This window comes from Populus euphratica, unplaced genomic scaffold (genome assembly GCF_000495115.2).
Source record: "Populus euphratica unplaced genomic scaffold, PopEup_1.0 scaffold246.1, whole genome shotgun sequence".
Classification (NCBI taxonomy): Eukaryota; Viridiplantae; Streptophyta; class Magnoliopsida; order Malpighiales; family Salicaceae; genus Populus; species Populus euphratica.
In genome coordinates this window covers 88,904-110,484 of record NW_011500126.1, presented here as the reverse complement: position 1 = coordinate 110,484, position 21,581 = coordinate 88,904, and the positions used below count along the sequence as shown (strand labels likewise).

The 21,581-nt window shown below is 36.7% G+C and overlaps 4 protein-coding genes across 7 annotated transcripts; all 4 read right to left on the bottom strand.

The window, feature by feature from the left end:
* Positions 1-956: 956 nt before the first annotated feature.
* On the bottom strand, positions 957-3,382 carry LOC105110280 (uncharacterized). Its single transcript, XM_011005270.1, has 6 exons — positions 3,325-3,382; positions 3,163-3,230; positions 1,935-1,986; positions 1,541-1,812; positions 1,106-1,234; positions 957-1,016 (listed from the first exon to the last, which is right to left on the bottom strand). Exons 1-6 carry the CDS (start codon positions 3,380-3,382, stop codon positions 957-959), a joined length of 639 nt encoding a protein of 212 aa, XP_011003572.1.
* Positions 3,383-4,540: 1,158 nt separating this feature from the next.
* Positions 4,541-10,654, bottom strand: LOC105110254 (chaperone protein ClpD, chloroplastic-like). 2 transcript variants are annotated; one of them, XM_011005236.1, is made up of 12 exons: positions 9,493-10,654; positions 9,002-9,162; positions 8,674-8,903; positions 8,434-8,542; positions 8,229-8,359; positions 7,369-7,470; positions 6,997-7,278; positions 6,791-6,894; positions 6,387-6,681; positions 5,725-5,958; positions 5,282-5,515; positions 4,541-5,022 (listed from the first exon to the last, which is right to left on the bottom strand). In XM_011005236.1, exons 1-12 carry the CDS (start codon positions 10,143-10,145, stop codon positions 4,711-4,713), a joined length of 2,847 nt encoding a protein of 948 aa, XP_011003538.1. In that variant the 5' UTR covers positions 10,146-10,654; the 3' UTR covers positions 4,541-4,710. The 2 variants fall into 2 exon arrangements, with proteins under 2 accessions (XP_011003538.1, XP_011003537.1); XM_011005235.1 differs by having other exon boundaries at positions 6,387-6,696; positions 9,493-10,653.
* Positions 10,655-11,365: 711 nt separating this feature from the next.
* On the bottom strand, positions 11,366-14,073 carry LOC105110253 (pentatricopeptide repeat-containing protein At3g26782, mitochondrial-like). The gene has a single exon (XM_011005234.1). The coding sequence runs from the start codon at positions 13,945-13,947 to the stop codon at positions 11,797-11,799; it is 2,151 nt and encodes a 716-aa protein (XP_011003536.1). The 5' UTR covers positions 13,948-14,073; the 3' UTR covers positions 11,366-11,796.
* Positions 14,074-14,591: 518 nt separating this feature from the next.
* Positions 14,592-21,581, bottom strand: LOC105110252 (forkhead-associated domain-containing protein / FHA domain-containing protein). Of its 3 annotated transcripts, XM_011005230.1 has the most exons (12): positions 20,012-21,577; positions 19,607-19,741; positions 19,341-19,485; positions 18,401-18,676; positions 17,928-18,189; positions 17,064-17,230; positions 16,862-16,972; positions 16,406-16,457; positions 16,212-16,318; positions 15,999-16,127; positions 15,755-15,844; positions 14,592-15,496 (listed from the first exon to the last, which is right to left on the bottom strand). In XM_011005230.1, the coding sequence occupies exons 1-12, from the start codon at positions 21,418-21,420 to the stop codon at positions 14,975-14,977; spliced, it is 3,405 nt and encodes a 1,134-aa protein (XP_011003532.1). In that variant the 5' UTR covers positions 21,421-21,577; the 3' UTR covers positions 14,592-14,974. The 3 variants fall into 3 exon arrangements, with proteins under 3 accessions (XP_011003532.1, XP_011003533.1, XP_011003534.1); XM_011005231.1 differs by lacking the exon at positions 15,755-15,844 and having other exon boundaries at positions 20,012-21,578; XM_011005232.1 differs by lacking the exons at positions 14,592-15,496; positions 15,755-15,844 and having other exon boundaries at positions 16,005-16,127; positions 16,212-16,450; positions 20,012-21,581.

Below are 21,581 nucleotides of genomic sequence, written 5' to 3'. Positions count from 1 at the left end.
GAACCAGAAAATAGAATTAAAAGGGGCCAAAATATCAGTTGTTTTATTATTTAAATTAAATATATTAATATTATTAAGGGAGGGGTTTTTCCAGCCCCTCCCTGGCTCCGCCACTGCTGCCTAGAATCTTTCAAAAAAACATTTATTTCCTTTTAATAGAGTCCAATTTTCTTTGTAATTCTTTCATTCCCGATTCAATAAAAGTTCCAATCCTTTAGTGCCTAGAATCTTTCAAAAAAACATTCATTTCCTTTTAATTGAGTCCAATTTTCTTTGTAATTCATTCATTCCCGATTCAATAAAAGTTCCAATTGTTTTCCAATTTGGCGAAGCACGACAAACAGAGCAAAAGCATTTCAGATATTAAAAATTGTGGCTGGTAAGAAACAACAACTGGAGAAACAATAACATAATCAACAACAGAGGGTATCGGAAGAATCGGTCCAATATACAGATTATAGGTGTTTTTTTAAAGAACTTTTCACGGTTCAACGAGGATGATCCTCTAGGGTTTTTTCGATCCCAATTCACCACAACATATAACCCACAAACGAAATAAATTACTTGAAGAGGAGGAAGCAAGATATCTTGCACCAAAGAAAAAATCCAGAGAAGTAGATTACTGGTTAGGTTTTAGATTTGTTTTTTAATAATTAAAAATTTAATTTTTTTCATGATTATTAGAAATTACATGATAATTAAATTTAAAAATTATAATCAAAATATAAAAAAGTTTAAATTTTCTTAAAACTATTAAAAATTTATATATTTATTAGCTTTAAAAATTATAGTTAAGATACAAGTAAACTGATGTAAAACTTACTTTAATAATAGAAAATATAGCACCAAAAATGAAACAACTGTTCCACTTGGAATCATCTCACCAGGGATGTTTTCAAAGACAGAAGGTTTTCAAAATCTGAAGCAAAGTTTTCAACTGGGGGAGGTCCACAAATCTACCTGAAGCGTAGAGTCTCATCCTCTCCAGCTGGTACAACAGTTAATCCATCAGAACTCTGTAACAAGCCGGCCAATTGATAAGGTCCAAGGAGTGTTTAGCTACAAGAATAAACTTTCCAGTAATATCAACTTAAGGGCTAAGGACTTGGGTAATTGCCAAACCTGAGAATCTGCGTTCATGGTCATTTATTTCCCCTACTTTAGCCATGGAAAGGTACTTCCACAAGCGTAGATGGTTTTGAACTCTGGGATCACCGTAGCCGTGGACACATATCTGAACAATTCAACCTCGAATCATTAATTCATATAAAAGTGCAGTGCATTGAGGGGTCTTTTCTGCTCGAAGGAAAATCTATAAAAAGATATGCCAATGTTTTAAAAAATCTAAGTAATTTAATAACAAAATTTATATATTGAATAATCAATTAATCTATCTATTTTAACAACTTGATTCATTTTGTTTAGTCAAAATAACTAATAGTAGGTGACTAGTAAGTTAAGATGTTAATGCCTGCTGTATATAAAATGTCTCCTTTGGTTTGATGCTTAAGTCTCGATTTCATGCATCCAACTGACGAACTCCTGGCATTCTCAGACCAGGCGACACTTGTTGGGTAGGCATTGCCACCTTGAACTTCCTCCAGTTTCCTTGCATCTTTGTTCTCTGCGTTCCGAAGTATAGTGTCGAACCCAATGCGACATCAAGAACATTATTCTTTCCCAAATCCATAAGGTTCACATAGTAGTAATCTTTTATTTTTGGTGCATCCAGAATTCCAACTTCTTTCTGCACACCTCCGATCAGACAGAAAGATGCGATCGTTAGAGATTCAAGACCAGATCCCTCATAATCTTCGCTCAATCATGAATTTAATCAAAACAAAGGAAACCCATTTCCTAAAATGGCATAAATTGCAAGAAACTTGTACTGAAATTGGGATTATGCTCGTCTTTGGTTTTGTTTGTCAACAAACTGTTGGCTTGATCAAGATTCATCAAACTCCTGTTTGGTATAAACTTATCCCCCTACCACACACATGCAAAAACAACGAACAAGAAAAGAGTAAAATCAAATTCAAGAAATTCCTGGTATAAAAATGAGTGAAAGGGGGAAATCAGGATAAATTTGTACTGGAAATTAGTATTTAGCGAGGCTGTCGTGTAATTTTCTTGGAGAGTACCAATCTGATTGAACTAGTCTCTTCTCGCTTTGATCCATTTTTTGAGAGAGAAATCGTAGCACAAGAAGACCAATTCAACAAGAGAGTGAAAAGAATGATAGACGTTGAAGCGACGGGTGATGGTCTTTTCCCTCCAAAAACCCAAACCGTTTTGACCATTGAAGGTTGGTGTCAGGTGTTCTGTTAGTCAAAGCCGCCATTTGTTGGAGTCGGGTCGGGTTATGGCTGTTTCACTAAACGGGTTATTTGGATCGATGTTGACCCATTCTTTTATTTTGGGCATACCTCATAAAAGTCTCCAATCTTTCTTTTTTTAATCTCAATTAGATCTTTAACATGATGATATCAAGCCTTCATTTGATTTTAATCGCTTGAAGTCCATATGGGTTTTATTTTTCGATAAAAATAAATGAATTATCTAAAATTCTCACTTTGAATCGCATAAAACTCATGTAATAGGTTTTATATATATATAAAATAAAAATATATTACATTTATCAATATAATATGAACTAAAAAATAAAAAACGTGAAGTGAACATTGTGCAGCCGGTATTATTCACCTCCTCACAAATATTATAAATGATATTATTTATTTTATTTATAATTTATTTTGATTCTTAAAATTTTATTTTTAACAATATAATATTAATTTAAGGCCAATTACTTCATATTTTTTAGTTGATAGTGGAATTGAAAAATAAAAACCAAAATAAAAAGGGTGTTATGCATGAGTAGCATGCCATGAATGTCAAAAATACACATTTTTATCTTTCATCTTTAAAAATAATATAAATTATATGATTTTAGTGTTCAATTTTTTAAATTTAATTTTAGTATAAATGTATTTTTTTTGTATTTTTAGTTCTTAGTTGAAAAATGAGAGAGAAATGTCATTAAATTTTAGTAATAAAAAAATATTATTAATATTAATTTAAACCACTAAAGGAATCGAATGTTTATATTAAATAGTTTTATTGGATAAAAATACCTAGAGCCCAGTATAATAATAGTATAAAAACCATAAAGCAATCATCTCCCAACCTCTTCAAAATCACTTCCTTCGGAGTACCATCTCCTTCAATGGGAACTGAATATGAGATATTGGAGAAAACCAGAGAGAAAGCACCATGCATTTCAAACATCAATCTCTTTGGTTTCCTCCAATTCTCACATCCACATACCACACATTACATCAATTTCCGAGCATTTTGCACCGCAGATATCATGTATGAATGCCATGCATAAAGATATTGGAAGAAACTAGAAATTTAAAATAAATAAATTATGATACATGAATGACAAGCTGAACGTGAGGTATTGGAGAAAATTAAGCAAAAAGAATACTCAAAAAGTTTCGTTTTGTTTAATTCCCTCCAATCCTCACATAAAACTCTGCATAACAATTTTAGTCATTTGATCTGAAAGAAGGTTTCAGTGACAATCTGGACATGAAATATTGGAGGAAACTAAACAGTAAGCAGCAAGAAAGAAAGTAGTGCCAACTCTTTAGTTCCCTCCAATCTTCACATACAAAATCCACACTCTTGACTGCAACAAGCTTCAACCTCCCCTCGCTCACTTTGCCTCTGGCAAATGTTCTGCTGATGCACCCATCAAACCAACCACAAGGTATTTATAGACTGTCGAAAGAGCCAAGCAGAACCACTGCACCTCACAATTTTCATGCAAAGAACCAGCCAGGATTTGCATGCTCATAAACAGTTAGAATTAGTCTCGGTTAGGACCACAATGTCTTAGAATATCACAGCAGTAAGATCTGCGTGCCTGTTGTACAAATAACAAACCCTCCATCGGCTGCACAAACAGTCGAGCTCTGCACCGTCGATGATGAACTTGGCTCAATAACAATCCCGGGAATAAGGTTTGACTAGTTAAATCAACCGACTAGATGTCACCAGAACTATATCTTATCTGGTTTAACTGAAATCCCAGCCTAGCTGAAGCTTTATATCCAAAAATTTTTTGGTCATTTCACTAGCCAAAACAAAGTTTACCTCCGTTTTATTTGAAATAGGCAGAATTAAAACATGCAAGAGTCCAAATTTACAAAAAAAACTAAAACTAATAAAGAAAATAATTATTTCTTAAAATATTTTTTGTTTTAAAATAGTTTTAATATTAACGCATCAAAACAATTTAAAAATATAAAAAAAATTAATTTTTGATAAACACTTTCCAACTTTCCAACTGCAAAAACAAGTAGGATATAAATACCAAAAAGTGCTCATCAAACTATATGCATTGCGTGCATTACTCTTAAGAAATATTCACATGAATGCATTGCATGTGCATCTACATTTCTGTTTCATTCAAAACCAAAAGCTGTATAGATAGCGATTAATTCGTAAGAAAGAATAGGTTGCTTGTGATGGGTAATGACAAATAAAGGAGGTAATTATTTTCTGATAATGGATTTAAAGAATAATCATAATGCTTCACTTATTTACAGTTGAATCGAATAATCACCTGTAGTAACCATACAAAACTTATAGAATATGTACAAAGCTTATATACTATCATATGAAATTAGACTATATACCAAGTTACTAGGAGGGTGATGATGTATCAGACAAGTGCATGCTCCTATCTGACAAATTTGAGACAACCGGGTTGCCTGAAGCATCCAGATCAATGAAAGCTGTGTCACCAGGCTTATACTGTCCTGCAAGGAATGCTTCACTCAAGGGGTTTTCGATTACTTGAGTAACTGCTCTCCTAAGTGGCCGGGCGCCGTAAAATTTGTCATAGCCTTGCTGGCATATAAGATCTTTGATCGACTCTGACACCTCTAACCCAATTCCAAGAGATATCAGCCTTTCTTTCACCTCTTGCAGCATAAGATTCAAAATCTGGAGCATCTGAAATACAAGGATGATGTAAGAAATATTTTTTAAGTTTAATTTCGTTAATAACTTGTAAAAACCGAGTACAAGCATGATCACACATGCACCAAAGAGGAACGAAGAAAAGAAGAAAGAGATCAAGGGCTTGTAAGAAGTCACCGAGGATACAAGTCAGGGCCTCCTTATCTAATAAAACATGGCTGAAGCCTTCCAACCGCTATAGTCACTGGTGTTCATGGGGAAAAGAGAAGGGATAAAAAAAAGGTTGACAAACCTGAGCCTTTTCAAGGGGATGGAATACCACAACTTCGTCTATTCTGTTGAGCAACTCTGGACGAAAATATCCCTTGAGTTCTTCCATTATCAATGATTGCATTGCAGCATATGAAGAATTCTCATCATCTTCAATCATGAAACCAATGGAGGCTCGTCCACCCTTTGCAATGGCAGCAGAACCAACATTTGATGTCATTACTACCAATGCATTCTTAAAAGATACTCTCCTTCCCTGTAAAACCCAATCTCTCTATGATAAGCGACTCAATAGAGGTACCGACTAAGAAAAAAATGAGCAGAAAATTAGGCTAATGTGAAGTCTTTAATTGATGAAACTATATTTTGTCTTGTTTCACAATCAAGATAAATAGCGATGCCAACCTCTTTATCAAAATGAAATTTTTGAAAATGTGAGACAAACGTGTTACATTTAGTACCAACCTGAGAATCTGTAAGATGGCCATCTTCAAATAATTGAAGCAGAATGTTGAATATATCTGGATGGGCTTTCTCTATTTCATCAAGCAAAACAACAGTGAAAGGCTGTTTTCTAATAGATTCTGTCAGAATGCCCCCCTTGCCATAACCAACATAACCTGGAGGAGCTCCTATTAACTTGCTCACAGTGTGTCGTTCCATATACTCACTCATATCTAATCTAAGCATGGCTGACTCCTGCAACAATAATGTTAGGCAAGAAGCAGAGGCGAATCAGAATTTTGAACCTAAGAAATCAGGATTCAAGATCACTCTTTAAAAGACAGTAATCATGTCAGAGTAGTCAATTTACCCCCAAGCAACATACAATTCCCCAAAATATTCAGATTTACTTTTGTCCATTGCATTTGTTATCGACTCTAGTCACTACTTAACAAGCCAGCAAAGTTTGATTTCTTATATGCTATAGTTAATATCTAGGAGCCTTAATATTTTAGATAACATGCTACTTTCTTTCAACTGTTTATAGCAGAGAAACCCAGATAACATGCTACTTTCTTTCAACTGTTTATAGCAGAGAAACCCTGCATTGTTGTTGTGTCAAAATAGTCAAATTGTATAAAGAATAACCAAAACATCTTGTGTAATATAGTTTGAGGCCTTACGGATCCAAAATAATTTCGAGCCAAAGCTTTTGTTAGTTCAGTCTTGCCGACCCCAGTTGGGCCGCAAAACAGCATTGCTGCTATGGGCCTATCAGGATCCTTCAAGCCAACACGGGATCTCTTAACAGCTCGAGATATTGCAGCAACAGCCTCATCTTGACCAATCACTCGTTTCCTGAGCTCCTCTTCAAGGCCCACCAGAAACTTTCTTTCATCAGCAGTCAGCTGCTGAACTGGTATACCTGACCAGAGGGAAGCAACGGCTGCTATATCATCAGGCCCCACCACAGCAGGTCTGAAAGAATCACAGCTAAAAATTCAGTTAAATCAGGAGTGAGTGCTTGATAAAATGCAGGCCTGCTGCTTTTATCCCTACAGAAGAACTTTAGAGGAAAACAACATACTCATCATCATTTGATGCGGGAGGTAAAGAAGATTCTATAGTGATTTCTCCACTGCCATCCATGCTGGATAAACTGCAATCATTTGCCAATCTACTTGCTAGAACCTGTTGATATAGTTGTCTTAGATATAAGACTACTGGCAGTGTTATCAACAGAGCTAGAATTATGTAAGTGTACCATGGTAACCATATGAACAATATTATTACCACTTCATGCATAGCCTGAACAGTTCTAATTTCTAGCCAATAATCATCTGGTGTCTTCAAAAGTATAAAGGTTCGCTGTTCTTTCTTCCTTCTATAGGCCTCGATACGAGCTCTACTTCCTGCCTCATCAATGAGATCAATTGCTTTATCTGGAAGATACCTGTCAGCAATATACCTTGCTGAAAGGTGCACTGCAGCATTTATGGCTTCCAGTGTGAATCTGCAGTTGTGATGGGCCTCATATCTTTGACGCAGACCCAACAATATCCTAATTGCATCCTCCTACATATTTTTATATGAATTTCAAACAAGACATGGAAAACAAAAAACATCTTTCATAAAAATAAATGACAGTACATATTTGAAGCCAACCTGGCTTGGCTCATTAATCAAAACAGGCTGGAATCTCCTTGCTAATGCTTTATCAATTTCAAAATGTGTTCTGTATTCATCAAGTGTTGTGGACGCAATACACTGCAAGAAATGCATATATGGTTCAGAAATGAAGGATACAAGTAAATTTCCTCTGAGAACAGAAAATCAAAGAGAGCAATGTTTAGACATAGAAAGAGCTTCCTATATGCTGTCTGTTTGCTCAGCTTGAGCAATTGACTCAAACAACAAAATATACAGCGAAGGTAAGTTGTTCCATCTTATGGACCCAAGACCACAAAACACAAAAGGGGAGGATAAACTGAAATGAGTCAAATGACACTAAAATGAACTAAAAGAAGTCGATACATGCACTTGAAAAATGAAGGACTTCTAATAGGTTAGGAGCCATCCCCGTCCTCATTACCGACTCTAGAATAAATAATGGAGACATTTGCCAGATAATTACAGTGTTTACCAGGAAAAGCTAGGACTGTAAGAGACAAGGAAACTCAGGAGAGTTAATAATGCTTAAACTCATCTTGTAATAAGGAGCATTGACAATAATGATTTGCCTGCTAGATCATTTTACTAAACTAAATAAAACCTTTAAATGTATGACTTTCAGGTAAATAAATCCCCTTTCTGATCAGTGCTCAACAATTTCCCTGGGCAATGTTTAAAATTTTTACCCGCATGCCACTCTACTGCCTTCGTCTATCCATTTTAGCATATTCTGCTTGTTTCAAATCACTCCTTGAAACTTTTATAGGAGAAATTTAGCATCTAGCACAAACATTTCCATGGTATGTTCAGATATTAGGTATGCATTCACATAATCATATAATATGAGACATCACCTGTAATTCACCCCTCCCAAGAGATGGCTTCAATAAATTGGCAATGTCAAGGCCAGATCCCTTGTTTCCTCGTCCAACAGTGCCAGTCCCAACAAGCGTATGCACTTCATCAATAAAAAGAATGACATCACCTGCAAGCACACATATCATGTCTGAGCAACAATAGCATCGCTCTCTTCCTATATGTAATTCAAAATGGAGCCACCTTCTTTCTGAATCTCTCTTATTAATGTAGTAACACGTGCCTCTAGTTCTCCCCTTTCCTTTGCACCAGCAATTAAGAGGCCAACATCCAAGGACATTACACGCTTTTCCTGTGCATAAAACAAGAAGCTAAGTAGGTTTGCAAAACAAAGCTTTCTTGTCATAAGAAAAAAAAATGTCTGGAAGTAAGTACACCATTAAAAGAACCATACGAACAACAATTAGATCAGAAGAAAGATACCAAAAGAAACACAGGAATGTCAGCCTGTGCAATTTTAATAGCTAATCCTTTGGCAATGGCTGTCTTTCCAACTCCACTTTCACCAAGAAGGATGGGGTTATTTTTTGTTCTGCGGCAAAGTATCTGGACAATTCTTTCAATTTCAGAGTGTCGCCCAATAACCGGATCAATGCGTCCTTCACTTGCACGGGCAGTAAGATCCACACAAAATTGGGCCAATGCACTTTTCTCTGGCAAACATAAACAAATTGTAAACCATTCCGCTCAATGCATCAGTTATAGCAATAAAAAAAATTACAAAATTATTCTAAGAGACCAAAATTCTTACCTCTTGTTTTCTCATAGGATCTTAAAGCAGCAGCTCTCTTGGAAACAGATTTCCCATGTTCGCCTTTTGATTCCACAGATGGTTCTCTTCCATCTTTCACAAGCTCCCCTTGAAGTTTGGTTATTGCTATAGCAGCTAAGCCATCACCATCTACCCCCAATCTGAAATCACATTCAATTATGCCCACCAAGAAAACCAACTAATGTTCATCAATGCAGGCACTTGACATCATTAAAACATAATAAAGCCAATATGTTCATATCCAACAACATTTTCTCGTAATTAAGTCAAGTTTAGCTTCTTCAGCATTGCTTTCTAAGATTATACATCAGCTTAATCAAGTCAAGTTTAAGAAAACAAGTTAGCCAATCACTGAATTCAATTATGACTTCAACCAATCAACAAAGAATATTCATTGACAGTAAAAAAAAAAAACTAACCCTCCAATAAATGTACAGAAATGGAAAGACCTTCACAATTAGAACAGCTACCTGTTAAGAACCCGGCCTGCATTTCCATCATCAACTGTGAACAAACCAATGGCTATATGTTCTGGCGCAATAAAATTATGACCCATGGTCCTTGAATACTCAATAGCAGCCTCAAAAACCCTCTTAGTACTAGCAGAAAAGGGCACGTCACTGTGGGAAACACCTCTCTCGCCTTTAGAAACTAACTCACTAGCTTCAGCACCATCACTCTCCCTCTGCCAAATACTTTTAACAACTTCACGAGCTTTATCAACCTTGATTCCTGACCCAAGAAATCCATTTGGATCACGATCTTCAATAATTAAACCCAACAAAAGATGCTGCGTAAAAACCATATCTTTGCCTAAAGCTCTTGCTTCTCTCTGAGAAAAAACCACAGCTTTTACTGCTCTCTCTGTAAACCTCTCAAAAACAGCCGAAACTTGAAGAATTCTTCGTTTTTTGCTGGAATTAAAACGTTTTAACAAAAGGGTCTTCCTGTTTTGGTGTTTTTGTGAGATTGAAATACCAAAACAAGAAGAAAAAGGAGAAGATATTGTGTTATAGTTGTTAGAGTGAAAGATGAAGCTAGAATCTTTTGGTTTTCGAAGTGAATAAAAATCCAATCTTGAATGAACTGATAAAGGAGATGATGAAGACAGTAACACTTCCATTTTTTCAGGTCTCAAGAAATGATTTCTTGATTGACTGCTTAACAGCTTCTGTTTGAGGTTTTTGGTGACAATAAATACAATATCTTGACTGAGCCCAGACAAGAAGGAGCTTCTTTTTCAACTATGGTATCTGTTAAATCTTGATTGAAGAGACAAAAGAGAGCATGGAAGAGAGAATGGAGAAAGGAACGAATGGAAATAGAAAGGGAATTTGAAGGAAGGAAGGGTTGGTTGACACGTCAAGCCACCATAGCCCACCTTTCACGTTTTTTCTTTTTGATTTCTATTGTTGAACAGAGTACTGTTTTCTTATGTCAAAAGGTCTACTTTACCTTGCTCGATGATAGTAAATGAAAGTTAGCCAGTGCCAAACCCCCCGGTTGCCCACGGAAGCATAGATATTGAGAGGGCCATGAACCAGTTTCGATCGATGGTGTCAATTTCAATCCCCTTTTGTGTCTGAGAAAGACAGTTTGGTACATGTATCTGCTTAGGTATACAGCAACTTGTCGGTTGACTTTGGGGAAATCTTTTTATCAATGAGAAGTTTTTTCATTTTCTGAAGCAGTCAAGAGAAGAAGACATTAGATTTTACTGGTTAATTTTTATGATATTGACTTTACAAGTAGATTGTAGCTCTAGAGTCATCAGTTCGTGTAAAAATATATGTTATTAAACTTTACATGCCATAATAAATCAATCTACTAACTTAGTGATTTTGATATTTTAAATTAATTACGTGAGAGTTTAACAGATTAAATTTAATTTTAATATTTTATAAAAAAAAAATCATTATAAAATAATTTTAATTTAAAAAAATCTGTTCAATTTGTAATCTGAATCTATCTTAGATTAGGTTTAATAATTTTAATGAAAATAAATTTAAGGATAGTTTTTAATCAATTTTAAAATATTATTTTATGATAAAAACTTATATTCTTCTTCTTCTCCTTTTTTTTATTATTATTATTTAAGTTTGAATATTGAGAACACAGTCAGTGAATTTACCTTTTTAAAATATATTAAACTGATAAAATAAATATGCTTCAAACATTATTTTAAGGAAAAAGATTTAATTTTTATTAACAAAATTGAGAATAAACCTGGTATTCTTGAATAAATTATCCATATGGTTCACATGTGTGGCAGAAAGCAGAGGAAATTTCTTCGAAATGGAACTTTCTCCAAGTGGGGCAAGTTCAAACCCGAGGAGGAGAAAATTCAATTGATTTGGAAAAGCAATTAAAGAGGGTATCATAATCAAAGTGAAGTCTGCAATAATTGGAAAAAAAAGAAAAATCATTTGCCTGTCCAAGCTTCGGTAGCGGTTACACATGCCATTTGATGGCGAAGCATGTGCAAAAATTCTGTTAACCACTACCTTTATTTATTATTCAAGAACAAAGGCTTTGATAACAAGCTGTTAAAGGACAACAGTCTTCCAAATTACTTTATACACTGAATGATCAGGAACCAGACGGCCATCTTTTGAAACGAATCTTCAATGTTTGTTGGAATGAGATTCTATCCTTCGGTTGTCTTACTCTCCGTGTTCATTCTGTAGCAAAAAATTAGGAGTCTTGCCAAAACACTTCCAGAGTCGGCTTCTAGTTCCAATAACTGGGGGTAGTAAGGTTTCATAATCCACTGTTCACCAGTAGTCCTTACATGAGCAGGTACCTCCCTGGAAGTGATGGAACCGATTTGCATCTCTGACAATGATCTTTCGTTGATAAATGTGTGAAATATACTTAAACGCTGAATGACAGTCATTGCAAACACGAAGATTTTTTGTTACTCGAATTACCATTCCAGGGTCTATCTTCAGAATACCAAAAGCTACAGCTAGCTTCTCGCTGTGATAGTTTAACATGCGCTCCTTGTCTTCCTCTTCGACATCATGTAGAGCACATGATAGGTCCGGTACATACCCAGCCATCTTCATCTCGATTGCTAGGCTTTCCATTTTTTTGTAAACTTCGTGCCTATATGGATTTTCTTGGTCAGCTGTGTGGAACCCAAGAATATCTTCACCATACTCGATCATACTAAAGGCTGCAGGTTTCTTTAATCCTTTATTCTTCATATCTTCCCTCAACTTCCAAACTTCTTTCCATTTGTTTGATGCTGCATATATGTTAGACATTAGCACATAGTATCCTGTATGGTTTGGCTCAAGCTGGAGTAGATTACTGGCTGCAGTTTTCCCCAATTCCATGTTCCCATGGATTTTGCAAGCTAGCAGTAGAGCACCCCATACTCCATCACTCGGAGGTGATGGCATTTCCTTAATCAGATCAAATGCTTCCTGAAAGAGCCCAGCTCGGCCAAGCATATCAATCACACAAGCATGGTGTTTATCCTCCAGTGTCACAGATAGCCTCCTCATTTCTGCAAAACATTTCCTACCTTCATCAATGAGGCCTGCATGGCTGCAAGCAGAAAGAATTGAAGTGAAAGTGAAATGGTTTGGCTCGACACCTTCCTCCTGCATTCTTGAAAAGAGTTCTAGTGCTTCTTTACCATGTCCATGCATGCCATACCCTGAAATCAATACATTCCAAGAACCAGCATTCCGTTCAGTGGGAGGAATACCATTGAACAAATCCACCGCCTTTTCCAAGTCCCCACACTTGGCATACATGTCCATCAGAGCATTTGAAAGATTTGTGTCAATTTCCATTCTGCTATCGACGATAAAATCATGGAATTTCCTTCCAAGATGTCGAAAACCCAAATAAGCACAAGCTGAAACCATGATCAATGCCGTAACAGGAGTAGGCTGACAATCAGAATCACGCATCTCATCAAACAGCAACAGAGCTTCAGTGGCTTGCCCATTTTGAGTATAACCAGAAAGCATAGAATTCCATGAGATAGCATCTCTTTCCATCATCATATCAAAAACCAAACGTGCCTTTTCTGTATTCCCGCATTTGTTATGCATAGTTAAAATTGAGTTACCAACACATAATTCCTCAATCAACGATTTACGAAAGGCATAACCATGCACTGTGTGAGCGTTCCTAACATCTCCTAATTGACCAACAGCAGATGCAACACTCACTACAGCAATCGAATCTGCTAGAAGACCCTCTTCTTGCTGCATCTTTTTGAACAAAATGAGAGCCTCCTCAGGCTTCTCAGCCTGCTCATAAGCAGTTATCATTGCTGTCCAGCAAACTAAATCCTTCGTAGACATTTCGTCGAAAATCTTGCGACAATCAACAAAAAGGCCACATTTTGCGTACATGTCAACCAAACCAGCCTCAACATACAAATCCGAACCGAACCCATTTTTTAAAGCATCTCCATGAACAACTTTCCCTTCACGAACCAACAAATTCAAGGCACAAGCTTTGAACACGAAAGGGTAAGTGTAATTATTCACAAAAGTGCCAGTCTTACGCATGAAAGAATATAACTTTAATGTTTCAAAACATTGACCAACATTTGCATATGCCCTAATCATAGTATTACAAAGGAAAGAAGTGGGTTTATCATAACATACATTAATGTTATCAAAAAGTAATCTTGCTCTATTAAGGTCATCAAATTTTGCATATTTGATGATAATCTGACCACCCAAATGAGGGCTTGTAGTGATAAGGCCAGTGGTTGTGAGAGCTGAGTGAATTTGTTTGAGAGAGGATGACCCATTACAGGATTTTAAGAGATGGTCATAGAAGATTTCTATGGAATTAGGAGAGTAGCTAAAAGTGGAGGATGAGATGAGTGAGTATGGAGGAGCTCGAGGGTTTAAGAGAGGTTTATGAGATAGTAGCGATCCCAACCGGTGCATTCCTTCGGTTTGTTACACTAGAGGGGTTTGTTACACTAGCTTTCGAGGATGCTGGCGTAGCATGGTGCTCCTTTTGAGAGGGCCAGGAGCATTCTTGGACCTAACTTTCAAAACTTGATAGGGCGTGATAACTTTCTCGGACCAAATATCACAAAAAACCAAAATTATTAAACCTAAGGTACGATGCAAAACTTGAGTAAGTAGGTTGGGCAAGTTCAAAATTAATAAACCCAAGATGCGATATAAAACTTGAGTAAGCAGGTTGAGCTTGGATTGATATAATCAATTAAAATAAAAAATATTATTTTTTAATTTTTTTATAAAGATTTAAAATAATATTGTTTTGGAAATTAAAAAAAAAAATCAAATTTTAATTAGAATTGATTAACAGAAATAAAATAAAATAAATAAAATTAATCTAATAGGTCAACCAAGTTTAATCAAATCCATCTCAAATATTTGTTTTTAACCTGGCTATGGCTAAGTTTCAAGCCAACTCACGGCTCAAAACTAAACCCACATTTCAAAGTCTGGTAAAAAACAAGGAATGGGGAAATTCACAAGAATTTTACTCGATGAGGCAAATCCAAATTGATTCTTGCTTGAAGGCGAAATGCAGAGAGTAGCCCGTATGTCTAACAATATTTACCAAGAAGTAATTTTGCCCTTGGGAAAATATCTTTTTTATTAGAAGAAAAAATTACAAATGATTAACAAATACAAGGAAGCATATGGAATGACTCACCTCTGATCATTCTTGACAAATTCCTGATTAAAACTAACCTATACACTCACCACTCTGTTGCATATGTGAATTGGCTGGTCCAGCACTATACTCAACTCCATTAGCCACTCTCTACATTGTTTCTAAAATTTCTATGCAACAAATTTCTATTTTCTGTCTACTATTAACAGTTTTGGATGACTTAATGGGAACCTGAATGAATATCTCAAGTCACTACATATCACTTAAATTTACTAAATTCTGCTCATGTTGGTGAAAATCGTTTTGCATTTGAATTGAAGATCAAAACCTTTGAGATGAATCGACTTGGTTCCATAGCATCTCAGCATAAGCTTTCTCCTCTTCCTTCTCCACTGCAGCGTAATCAGTTGCCTCGACAGCTTCCTCCTCTTCATCAGGAATCTCTTCTATCATTTCTTCAGCTATGAGTCTGTCTCTCTCTAGCCCAGCAAGTTCAGCTACCGCCTCGCTCATAGCTCTTGCTGTTGCTGGTCGATCTGCCGGTCCATACTTGGGAGCTGGCACAGCAAATGGCAAAACAATATCATCCAAGTTTGTACAATCTTTGTTTGTGATACCCTTTGTCTCTGTTGGAGGGAAGGTGAAAATGATTCCAAGTTCATAATTAGAAACATGAAGCCTTGAACTCAAATAAGTGTTGGTTTTCCCAGTTTCCTTTGATTTCAAACTGAGTGGATTGGAAATTAGTCGTCCCCAGGCAGCAGCACTAAAATTATGTGACCCGCAATAAACCCAACCAAAAGAAGATGCATTCGTCTTAGACTGGAAGCATCTCCGTGCAACCTGTTTACAATTTGCTTCTTTCAGTTTCTTAATATACAACAATCAATAGGCACATAATAGGGACAATAATGGTCAAGGAAGTAATAGGCAATAAATAAATAAATAAGTAGGAGAGCAGTAATCTGAGAAGTGTAAATCAATGAATTATGAAGGTGCCACCAAAAAATAGAGTATGATCAAGAAAAAACTAGATTCTGCATCTTGAATTATGTATATTTCTCAGCCTATGAGAGAGGAGAGAGGGCGGGGGGAATTTACCTTGACATGCATTGGCTGGCCTACTCTATCATATGGATGAGGAATTGCATCATGAAGTATCCCCACACTTCTCAACCGTTGCCATGTTTTCTGTTGTAGCAGAAAAGATGGGGAAAGGGAGGGGAAAATAAAATAAGTGCAACTTTCTCAGAACAACTACTTACAAATGGAACGACAGTGTAGCATATAGAGTATCCACATGTGACATAACATAATTAGAAGCCAATCCAAAAGGCCATTGTACCTCCGAAAAACAAAGAATGCGCCTCGATGGCAAGATCCCATTGCATGCATTCTTCACTCTCTCAATTGTAGGAAAAATAATCTTGATTGATGGATTTCTCAACTCTTGACTAGCACTCCAGCAGCCCCACTGTTGAGAAATCAATGAACAAGAGAATAAAAATTAACACGACTTCAGTTTTCCTCCGTAGTTGCAGCAGAACATTCATATTACCTCCGGATCAGATTCTTCAGAATCAAAGAGTTCTGGTGATCTTTTTCCAGCAGCTGTGGAAAACGCAGCCAGAAATTGTGCGTTGACAGATCCAATAGAGGACGAGCCTTGAGGACAGGATGGGCATTAGAAAAGAGAGGAAACCAGTTCTTCAAAGTCTGGTGAGGAAAAAGGATTGTGTGAAAGAGACTCACCATAAATGAAATCAGATTGTTGAGAATCAGGCCATTTGTATTGACCTAGAACCTTGTAAAAATTAAAGAGGAAATCATTAGAAATCACAAACAATAATATAAGACACATTCTAGTCAGCACTAACCAAGCTAACAATTAAAGTTTGCAACATCCTATAATACTTGTAAGGGTTTTCCACTAAATGCACTTCATTATGCTTCAGTGTCAAATGTAGAGACATGTAGTAAAGTAATGCACGTGGCATGTGGCATTACAAATTTGCAGGGTGCTCTTCACCAAACCTCATGGACAAAATGACATCCCAGAAGATGGTTCTGAGGATGCAGGCATGAAGAAAAACATTGCTATGCATGTGCACAAATGATCAGGAATAGGAGAGCAGTTAAAGCTTTATCAAAGGCAGGTGGGGGACCAAATACTCTGTCATCTTAAGAATTAAAAGCTGCTGCTATTACCTCTTCCAGTCGCCAAATGCCAGTACACCTCTGAATTGATGCAACAAGAGAGCAAAATGCAAGAACATGTTCAGTTCGCATCAAACTCATCATATTTGGAAAGCAAGGCCCCTGGACAAGCCATCAATATCATTTATATAGACCACACCAAAATCAAAATACACAACATTCATTAGCACAATCATTGACAGAAATAACATGCCTGTGCCACATGTAGTATCAGATGCACTTTCCTGTTTTTTCCTCCTAAAGCAGCAGCAAGGGCTTCTTTAGGATGAACATATCCAGAGAATCTGAAGAATCCACTATCCCACAATGGAGAAACCCACTTTGCAACATTTCTAGGCAGAAAACCAAGTTGAATACAATCTAGTGCAAGAAATGAAGCAGCATAACTCAGTCTACTACCCAACCATAAAATGGCATGCTATAACATGACCTGATATCAAAATTACTTGTATCCTCAAAATACAAAGGACAAGAAAAGGAGTTCCACATTTTATTTGGGAAGGTAACAGAATCCAAACCACAAACTACAACAGGCACGGACACAATGAGAGTAAGGATGGAAAAACAACCCAAGTTGAGAGAAGGCCAATACTGGATCTAAAATATTTAGAAACTAAATACATGAATACATTTGGACAGAGAAAATGTCATGAAAGACTCCAGGATGGCATAAATAGAAAAGCATCATAATGCAAGGAAGCCCAAGATTCAGGCAAGTGACTCAGCCAGGAGAGACGGTCATGCTAAACTCAAGGATCATGCATATTGGGAGGAGGATACATTTTTCCTGAAGGTTTTATTTAATGATTGACCTATACAGTAGCACCAAGAAAAAAAACTAATTGACCTATAAAAGATATATTTACCCATTATGTGAAAATGAAGCACAAGGTTTTCCCATGACACATGAAACTTTTTTGGAAAAATTTTAAACAGCATACAGATCTTACAGCTATATTTCACAAAACATCACAAGAATATATTATTAGAGAAACAACAAAAAACAGGGAACAAAAGAAAGCAGTAAAAAGGTATGAAATCAAGCAATGGGCTTCACCTCCTTCAGAAAATTGATCGGGGTTAGGAACCAGAATGCTCACAGCATTCACATCTGCAGGCACATTGAGGTTTCTTCTCAAAACAATCTCTGACATCCCATATACATTTTCACAACATTTCCCTAGGAAAGCAGCCAGTTGCTTCAGCTGCATGCCATTTCTGTCAGCTGCAGTGTGAAAAAGGTGGCTTAATCCAACAACAGAAGCTTCAACAGAGCCAAGGAATTGCACACCAGATGACCCTGATGGCAACTGATAAGCCTGTAAAAAGAGTTAAATGGTGAAATATATGAGTCCACCATACAGAGCACCTTTCCTTGTCAGGAAAAAAGGCAAGCTTTAGTCATTAATGGATAATATTGCGATTCCAACAGCCAATAGGACAGCAACTTAATAATAAAAAATTTGCTTCAATTCAAAAGAAAACTTAACACATTTCATGCATGCATGCATCAGAAAGAAAGATACTCACATTGGGAGATCTGCGAGAATGAATTCCTGGTACTGAAGCAACTAGATGTCCATTTGCCCCTTCAAAGTTGTATTTTGTCAACTCAGAAATCCAATAGGCCTGAGTAGGTACATTGATCACAAGACATGCCATGAAGCCAGCCAGCTGAGCAGCAAAATCGGATCTTGAATCTTTATTTGCATCTCCATCAGAAACTCGAATAAATAGAGGTGAAGGATCAGGTGCACTTCTAGCCGGAAAATCTTGCCACCACACTGTGTTGGTCACATTATTCCACTGTAAATAGTCATGAAATGGTGGGTAACATTGTTGTAGTTATTTCCAAACAGTTTGTAATTTGCCAGATTAATTAAAATATAATTAATTAAGTAAAAAATTAAAAGAAACAGTGCCAAACTAGCAAAGATCAATGAGCATTAGCAAGATTTTCCTTCAAATTATGACAAAAAAAAAATCCAATAATTTTAAAATTTCTGGGACACTTCCAAGTTCATTGCATTATAACACATGCCAAATGATATTAAAGTGTCCAGTCTGTACAACAAATGAAGTAGATCTCTAGTACCAGAGACACCAAAACTAAACCCAAAATTCCATCATTACGAATGACCCGCCAGATTTCTGGGGTTTTTCCATGCTCATAGTAAGGTGTGGTACATTCTGAAGCAAGTTATGTGACGGTAGTGCTGACATGCCCCCTGGTCCCCCAATCAGGCCCCAAAAAAAAATAAAAAAGAACAGTACTTTCTAGAAAGCTTTAGAAGAAGCCAAGAAATCGAAACTTTTCAATTGCAACCATTAAACTGACCACTCTAAAGATTAAATTTCTCATACTGTACGGTAAGTATCCATGTCTCCTTCCATATAAAAGAGAACATTTCATTTCATGTTTATGAACACCTTATAACATATAGAAAATGACCTTAGATTGAGCAACAACCTGATTAGACACTAAATTTGCAGAAGTAATGATAACACGAATGCTATCTTCTCTTTGCAGAACAAGCAATTTTGGATGATGGCAAGCAATCCCTCGTCTCTTGCGGTCTTGACCAAATGCTATAGACTCAGGGAATGGGGGAAACCTATTACACAAATTGGACCAGAAGGCAGAAAGATTAAAGATTAACACACAAAAAGCTTATGTATTGAGTAACCAACTAAGAGAGAGCCTTAATGAAATGGGAAGGTGAAACAGCTACTTACACAACAACTAAGTTTGGAAAATCTGAGTAAGGCACAGAGGTTCTATTATCAGGGCTGGAACTCCAACATCTCTCGGTGTTATGACATGCAATTGTCACTGGCAGATGGCATGGAATCTCACAGTGTGATAGAAACCTGTGAAAACATCCTAGTTAGACTTGATGACAAACATAATCGAATGTACCAATCACACAGAAAATTACACCAATATCAAATGGAAAACTATAAAGGAATCCAGTCACTGCTCCAGCAATGGTTAACTGGGGAATAGCCAGTGAAGTTGTAAAATCTGTTACATAGTTAATCTCACAACAAAATAATGGATTGCTGTTCTCAAGATTTTCAACCGGAAATACATGAACGTGAAGCAGAGGAAAGAAACAGAAACAAATTGTAAAACTTTACCATAAAATATCGCTTGTAAAGGTTGCAATAAATATTCTTGAAATGCTTTCAACTGGATAAAGAAGTTCTGGCAAAGAAATAACGTTGGGATGGGTGAATGAACCATGGTCCATAAATTGGAGACGATTCAGGTAAAACTTCTTCCCGGGTGGCGGACAACAATTTTTCCAAGTGTTCATCTGGATAAAGCTGTTGGCAACAGGTGCACTCTCGTTACCCATGGTATTCAATGAGGAAGTCTTACAAGCATTTTTCGCAACAAAACTCTCAAAACAAACTGTAGACATGTCTTTTTGATATAAATGGGCCCCTCCAGCACAAACATGGTCTCTCTCATTCTTTGCTCTATCAGTATGGATATCCTGATCAATTTGCAAGTTATGATGTTGCACTTCATTCCTGACCAAAGGCACACCACCATTTACCACTTTTTCCCTTTGAACAGGGAATCTACTTCGATCACTTACAGCAACATCAACAGAGTAGTTTAATTTGTCAGTACAAACACAAGGCACATCCATTTCAAAATCTAATAAATTGCATTGCATAATATAAGATATGGGGTCATCACTATGCAGCACATCTCTACACTGACTCAACAGAAATCTGGATCTCTCAATAGCACCCCCACATTTCCGCCCCTGAAAATCAAAATCTGAAACCATAATCTCATCTCCCCGGATAGCAAAAACCCTTTTGTTTCCACAACCACTAGACACCAATCCTTGTGATTGTCCAATCGACTCAAACAACCAGTCTCTCTCCACCCGAACCTCATTCGGCCCCGTAACCACCTCCTCCTTAAAAGCAACCCCTTTAATGAAAAACCCAATTCTACCCCCTAAACTACAATTCCCCTCGTTACCACAAACAAGCAAAACCTCATCCCCTGCACACAATTCCCTCACCATCCCTTTTTTTACCCTAACCCCATTAACAAAAACCCCATTCAATGAAACACTAAAACTAAGACCCTCATTAATCCTCTCACTTTCCAATTCATTATCATCACCACAAATTAACCTTCTCCTGAATTCACTAGCAACACAATCACTTCCACTGTTATCAACAGTTTTCGATAATAAAACACCATCATGTATATAAATCTTGCGTTTGTGACTATCAAATAAAATCTGACAATGTTGCTTACTTACACACCGATTTTTGAACTGAAAATCACCGGTTCGACCAATAGTGTAAAGCCGGTCCGGTACTAGACTAATTGAGCAGATAGGTGAACCCGTGGCCGGTGAAATCAAAGGAAAATTAAAAGTTCGGAGGCGAATTAGGGCTGATGTGGCAATTTGCTTGGGTTTTTTTAGCAAAATTGGGGATTTTGATGAAAGATTCTCATTTTCTATCCTTTCAATTGTTCTTTTTTTATTGGAAGGAAGAACTGAATCCTTCATGGTTATAAAGGATTTTGCGTTGTTTTTCTCTCACTGTGTGGTAATTGGGGACCGCGAAACCCTAATTTGGATTTTGAAGTTGGGGATTTTGAGTTTGAGGGGAGTTTTTTGATTTTCCCTCCTAAATGGAAATGCGAGCGGTGTCAGTTGTGTGAGGATGT

Bases quoted from the DNA above. Each gene is read 5' to 3' on its own strand.
- LOC105110280 (XM_011005270.1), bottom strand. From the start codon at position 3,382: ATGGCATTCATACATGATATCTGCGGTGCAAAATGCTCGGAAATTGAT. The intron at 1,987-3,162 runs GTTTTTATACTA...TGTGTGTGGTAG, and splicing joins TGGGAGATGATTGCTTTATG to GGGGATAAGTTTATACCAAA. The intron at 1,017-1,105 runs GTCCTTAGCCCT...GGCTTGTTACAG, and splicing joins CAGGTTTGGCAATTACCCAA to AGTTCTGATGGATTAACTGT.
- LOC105110254 (XM_011005235.1), bottom strand. From the start codon at position 10,145: ATGGAAGTGTTACTGTCTTCATCATCTCCTTTATCAGTTCATTCAAGA. The intron at 8,904-9,001 runs GTAAGAATTTTG...TATGTTTGCCAG, and splicing joins ATCCTATGAGAAAACAAGAG to AGAAAAGTGCATTGGCCCAA. The intron at 5,516-5,724 runs GTTGGTACTAAA...TGGGTTTTACAG, and splicing joins GCCATCTTACAGATTCTCAG to GGAAGGAGAGTATCTTTTAA.
- LOC105110253 (XM_011005234.1), bottom strand. From the start codon at position 13,947: ATGCACCGGTTGGGATCGCTACTATCTCATAAACCTCTCTTAAACCCT.
- LOC105110252 (XM_011005230.1), bottom strand. From the start codon at position 21,420: ATGAAGGATTCAGTTCTTCCTTCCAATAAAAAAAGAACAATTGAAAGG. The intron at 17,231-17,927 runs GTGAAGCCCATT...TTCTTGCACTAG, and splicing joins CGATCAATTTTCTGAAGGAG to ATTGTATTCAACTTGGTTTT. The intron at 15,845-15,998 runs GTACAATGGCCT...CTGCTACAACAG, and splicing joins GCATTCTTTGTTTTTCGGAG to AAAACATGGCAACGGTTGAG.